The 6,894-nt window shown below is 28.5% G+C and overlaps 1 protein-coding gene across 1 annotated transcript; it reads left to right on the top strand.

The window, feature by feature from the left end:
* Positions 1-3,564: 3,564 nt before the first annotated feature.
* On the top strand, positions 3,565-4,305 carry LOC119663818 (ATP-dependent DNA helicase PIF1-like; the record flags this gene model as incomplete). The annotated part of the gene is made up of 1 exon (XM_038073417.1): positions 3,565-4,305. A coding segment is annotated over exon 1 (741 nt), but the record flags the coding sequence as incomplete, so codon positions are not given.
* Positions 4,306-6,894: the final 2,589 nt, after the last annotated feature.

Here is a 6,894-nt window from a genome sequence, read left to right as displayed (position 1 = left end):
AATGAAGAATATAAGAACAATTTAGTTTTGATTATTTTTTTGTTACTAGCAAAAATTTGTTAAATTTGTAGTAACTATTTCTTTTGTTGGCGTGCATAAACAAATTTAAGGAAAATATTGCACACGCATTTTTTATGTTATGCAGTTATTTTTATTAAATTTCACTGCAATGCGAACAACAATTAGAAATTTGTTTTGTTAAATTTTTTTGTCACTCTGCTTGCGGGACTTTGTTTAAATCAAAAGATTATTTATTTATAAAAGTATAGAATACTTGTTTAAGCTCAATATGATTAGGTAGAGATCCCTAATTAGTACAATATATGAAATATTTATATTTCCTGAGTTACTTGAATGGAAAATATATATCTATGGTTAGAGATACTTGTCTTGATTCGTACTTAGTTGTTGTCACTTATATTCTTTTTATCCTTGTTAGCTTAATGTGGTGTTGTTATTTATATTGTTTTTTTGAATCAGATTGCTTATCCCCCATGTTTAATATAAACGGTTGATATAATACGAAGAGTCGCTAAAGGAGTTGTTAGGATGTCCAAATTCTACTTTATTTTTAATATTTTCTACATTTTCTTGAAACCGTTTACTAAATTTATAACATAAATAATGTAGTTATTGTTAATATTCTTGATAAACTAAGCATCGCAGTTACCTGATAGTGAGGCAGTATATAAAAAAGCACCCAACTCAATAAACAAGACGTCGCGCATATAATTTAAAAATTCTCATTACTTTTCGATTAAATGTCATATTGCACATATTAAATTTTTTTAATATAAGTTGTAAAAGACGAATTAAAATGAAAAGAACAAACTTTTGAATTTTCAGCAATTCTCAAGCAAATTATAAAAAGTGATATTGCTTTTTTAAATCAGACAATTGTACTGATTAATTCTTTAATACAGAAGCTCTGTCGAAGATGGTAGACTTCCCCTACCTAGGGGAGTTTCAATTATATTATTATAAAGGACTCTCCTACCATTAACACATTATATATTAAACAAATAATATTACCAGTCAAAACTGGAATCGCACTGGCTTTATACTAAAACTACTTCTTAAAACATAAATATATATAATTTTACATTTTAGTGTTAATTATGATATATGACATATTTTGACTTATATCATTTATACAAAAGTAAAACTAAAAGTTCTACGTTAATTAATTAGAATTAACCACAATTAATTTTTAATTAAATTTAATGAATTCCGACAAAATTTGCTTATTTCTGTGAATAAGATCATTCATTCATCTATTCTTTAAAATCTAGATATTTACTGATATTACAAATTATTATCGATGCATTTATAAATAATTGAAGTAAAACTAATAAACTTTTATTGTCACTAAAATCGGCGCAATCAATTCTATAATTCAATATATCTGTAGTTATTTTACGGTTTGAACTTTTCTGTTGTATATAAATATTAAAAACGGCAAAAAAGTCTGAAGTAAAAATTGAATAAAAATACTTTGTAGGCGTTTCTGCATATAAAGCAAACATTAAACCAAGATAAACTTTGCAATTGTCTGTTTCAGACAATCTGTGATTTAAAAACTCCTACAGGTCAAACGAAGACATCAATTACTTCGGCGCAAGGCAAAGGATATACGTTAAAGAAGTACCCACTACAAAAGCAAAATCTGAATAAAAAAAATTATGCATTACATGCATATTGATGCACTGCATCAAGTAACCTCTCAATTTATGTGCTTATGCCATTTAAACACATAAAGCGAACTATCCGAAATAATTTCAAAATAAAAAAGAAACAAATATGTCGATACTCATAGCAGTCGCACATGCTCCTTCCTCGTCATCATCCATTGAGGCGCTTATGCACTTCATGTGTTGATTGTTTTATTATGATGATGTTAAATTACAATAATCCAGCAGTTGAATCGTAATCGCATTTGTGTGGGTTGTCGTCATTATAGCCATCTGTGCCTTTGGTAACTGCAACTGCTCCGGCAGCATAAGGAAAGCAGCAATCTCATTGCTATGCTGTTCCATGTTTGCTGTAGCAATTCAACAAAAGAAATTTTAAGATTTCTATATAACTTATTTTTTTAGTACATAACACATGCACATTTTTTTGTCATTATCTACTAAAGATACGGTTACGCTATGGAAGATATCTCTTTAGATATGATACTCTTATAATTTTAATATCGAATTCGTTAAAGTTCATAATTTTTCTTTTTAATAATAATATTTTGTGATATTAAAAAGTAATTTTATTTATATAGTTTTTCGGCGTAACATAGGCTATTAAAACATTCGATATTAGTTATAATTTTAATTAAAATAATAAATTTAATAATTTCCGTTTCAAACTGTCCGACAGTTTGTGTGTGTGGGTGAATGATACTGATTTTTTTTTTATTTTTTTCAAATAAAAAAAATTTATTACATTAGCATAGATTTCAATATATTTGAAAAATTAAACTGGATATATATACATTTGCTTAATAATTAGAATAGAGGAAAAAGGTATTTTTCTTATTAATTGTAGCTGTGCTTAAAGCAAAAATGCCAAGATTTAAGAATTGAATAAACAACAAAATATTTTTGGGCAATACGCAAGAACTTTACTTTATTCGGAAGTTCCAACATATTTCACATGGAACAAAACTTTAAAAAAGTGGCAGCCACGTAAACGAGGTGTTGCAGTCAATGGTTATCCAGGATTATTTTCAGCAAACACACTGGGTCGTTTATATACTGTTCATCCAAAACAACGAGTGTTTTTTTTTAAGACTGCTTTTAATAAATGTACGCGGTCCAACATCGTATGAGTATTTGAGAACTGTCAATGGTCAGCTATACAATACATCTCATGATGCATGTAGAGAATTGCAATTGCTGGAAAGCGATAATCATTGAGACATTACGCTCCGGCATGCAGTATTAAGTTCTTTTCCACATCAAATTCGTCAATTATTCGCCATATTGTTGACAACATGTTTTCTAAATAATCCCAAAGAATTGTGGGAAAAATATAAATGCTCAATGAGTGAAGATATACTACATAGACATAGAACAACAAATCATGACTTAAATATTCAATTCAATCGTGAAATTTATAACGAAGCTTTGATTATGATCGAAGACTTATGTTTACTTATATCAAATCAACCACTTAAATTATTAGGATTGTATTCGCCAAATCGTTTGGCAACTGATATGCAGCGCGAACTTCAGTATAGCTCTGAAGATTTGGTTGAATTTGTTACATGAAGCGAACAAATGTTTACACACCAACAAAAGCTCATTTATGATCGGGTTTCGAACGCAATTGCGGCAAAAGAAGGCGGCTTTTTTTTTCTTGGATGCACCAGGTGGAACTGGAAAAACTTTCTTAATTTTAGTCATTCTTGCAAAGGTTAGGATGCAAGGTAATATCGCTTTAGCACTTGCATCATCTGGAACCGCTGCGACATTGTTAGATGGTGGTAGAACAGTCCATTCGGCACTAAAGTTGCCACTAAACATACATTCATGTGAAAATGCACTATGCAATATAAAAAAACATTCCAATATGGCTAAAGTACTTCAAAAATGTCACATCATTGTTTGGGATGAATGCACAATGGCACATAAGTATTCATTGGAAGCATTAAATCGAACACTTAAAGATTTAAATGCCAACGATAGACTTTTTGGAGGCGCTTTAATTTTATTGGCAGGTGATTTTAGACAAACATTGCCAGTTATTCCACGTTCAACCTATGCTGATGAAGTCAATGCTTGCCTCAAATCATCTATTTTGTGGCGAAATGTCCATATATTGCGACTTACCGAAATCATGCGTGTTGGACTACAGAGGGATTTAGCTGCAGAACTATTTGCCAAACAATTGATGGATATTGGTAATGGAAACGTAAGTCTTCATGAAAATACGCACTTTATTAAATTGCCAGAAAATTTTTGTAAAATTGTTAATTCGAAAGAGGAATTAATAGAAAGCGTATTTCCTCACATATATCAAAATTATCAGAACCATCAGTGGCTTCAAAGTAGAGCGATTCTGGCTGCCAAGAACTTAGATGTCGATGAAATCAATTCCAAAATTCAAGCTATGCTACCTGGTAATTTAATTTCGTTAAAATCCATCGACACAGTGGTAGATGAAAACGAGATTGTGAATTATCCCACTGAGTTCTTAAATTCGCTTGATTTGCCAGAACTACCACCACACAATTTAGTTTTAAAAGTTGGTTCACCAATCATTTTATTACACAATCTAAACCCACCAAAATTATGTAATGGAACAAGATTAGTAATTAAAGGAATTATGGGGAATTTAATTGAATCAACAATATTAAGTGGAAAATTCAGAGGAGAAAATATATTGCTTCCACGCATACCAATTATACCAACCGATGTTCCAATTCAATTCAAACGATTGCAATTTCCAATTCGTTTAGCATTTGCGATGACAATTAATAAATCTCAATGTCAAACATTAAAAGTATGTGGACTGAATTTGGAAAATACATGTTTTTCGCATGGGCAACTATATGTTGCATGTTCCCGTGTTGGAAAACCTTTTGATCTATATATATACGATCAAAATGGCTTAACAAAAAATATTGTTCATGATTTATTTTAAGATAACATGTTATCTAAACGTGTAATCTAACGAGCCAATAAATAAAATATTAAATAGGTCTGAACTATGGACCTGAAAATCAGATTATATATATTTAGAATTAAATCAAGAACGCAAGAAACTATTAAATTCAAATTCATGCAAAATTGTTATATTATTCTGTTTAATGAATTATTATTATTTAGACATATTGAATTAATTGCTGCAAGTTAATTGCTAGACTCATTAAATTTGATGAATGTTACCAATATATGAATGAGCTACAATTCAGTTTGAGCAATGAAGCGTAAAACGAAACATTGGACCACTAATTTTAAACAGCAAAAACCACAAGTGCAAAAAAAGATTTAATGAAATAAGTGTTATTTAACACTTACTTTGTGCTCAATGGTCGTTTGTAGATTCTTATCCAAATGCACCTTTATAATTTGGGTGCCATCCAATTTGGCACGAATACGTTTGCCTACGATCTCTGCTGGAAACACTAAATCTTCTAAAATAAAATACACAGCAGTTAAACTACGCGAACGGATTATTGCACCGTCTTGTTTTTACGAAAACTTTGTAGTTACTCGTTCACTATCTAAGTCTTTACGGTGCTGATATAACTCTTCCTCTTCAAGTGGTCCTTGCAAACCCTTATGAAATATTTTTCTCATCCACCAGAAACTCCATCTCGAAAATATATTACCGGTTGAGTAGGGATTCTTTGGGCGTTCAATTTTTCTTCTAGTCCGATTCATGTTAAATTTCTTTATTTACAGTTACGTTTGATTATGATAAACCAAAAATGTAGTAATAAATTCGAAGTTCAAGAAATGAAGATAACCGACACGAGCACCACTCAATATGGTAAATGCAACAAAAATTTTTTAAATCGTGAATAACAGTAAATAGCAATGCAAAAAATTTACAATATTTTTTCAATGTTACAACAAAACTTTATAGACAATGTACGGTAATTACGCGTACTCGTTCTCGTATTCGTACAACAGAAATTATTTTCAAATAATTCCTTATGCAAATCATGCAAAATTGTTATATTATTCTGTTTAATGAATTATTATTATTTAGACATATTGAATTAAGTGCATGTTTTTATTTAATTTGTATGTTTCGTATTTTTTTTCATAGTAATGAAATATTTTTATTGTGATCAGAATAAAAAAAACACTAAACAAAATAGATAATAAAAAAAATAATTACTAAAGCTTTTACGCACGTGTGCAAATGTAAACAAAAGAAACTTTTAATAGATGTTAATGATTGGGTTTAATAAAACTAAAAACTTTTTTTAAATGTAATATGCTCTTTAAACATTCTGCACATATTTAAGTATTTTAAGAAATGTGACAACATTGCATTTATGATGAAATCCATCAAATTATGTTTGTGTATGTTTATGAGAGAACAAATAGTAGAATGAATAAAAATTACCCAGCGGCACCATTATGCCAGCGCTGAAAAAGTAAGCGAGGAGGTAATAGCTCTTCGTTTTTATTTTTCTTTGTTTTCGACATTTGTGTTCGACATAGGCAATTTCGGGGTTGAAATTATAAAAGAATGAAGAAGAAAAGCATATGAGAGTATTAAGAATTTCTTGTTTTGCCTACATTGTATACATTTAGTCTGCTTTTGATTTTAGTGAAGTGCGTGCAGTGAACAATTTTTAATTTTTAAAATCAAATAAAAAACAAAAATATAAATAAAATATAATTTGTAATTTAACATAAACTCACTGTAAGTATATGCAAAATTAAGTAAATATATTTAAAATGATAATTATAATTTTTGTTTTGTATTATATAGATGCATACTGTAAGACATTATAAATGTTTGGTGAAAAAGAAAAAGGAGGAATTTTCATCGTTTAAAAAAGAAGGTATAAATGAAACAGGGAATTTTAATCGTGCATTTATTAAAATATTTTATTTTTTTATAGAAAATGATTTTCAAAATTTTGGTACGAAAACAATACCTTCCTGCAGTACAGCTGAACATATTAATGGTGATATTAATAAGTTAATATTTAAATAAATTAATATGAAAATATGTTAACAATTTAATATATAAATGAGGTAATATTTAAATTAATTAACATGTAAATAATTATATATAAATAATTTAAACTGTAAATAAGTTAATATGATATATATATATATTATATATTTTTATGTAAATATTAATATTTTGATTTTATAAAACATAAATATAAAATATAATTCATCCAAAAAAATTTTTAGTATTTTATTTAAA

Source organism: Teleopsis dalmanni, unplaced genomic scaffold (genome assembly GCF_002237135.1).
Source record: "Teleopsis dalmanni isolate 2A unplaced genomic scaffold, ASM223713v2 unscaffolded_contig_0937, whole genome shotgun sequence".
Classification (NCBI taxonomy): domain Eukaryota; kingdom Metazoa; phylum Arthropoda; class Insecta; order Diptera; family Diopsidae; genus Teleopsis; species Teleopsis dalmanni.
This window is presented reverse-complemented; position numbering and strand designations above follow the sequence as displayed.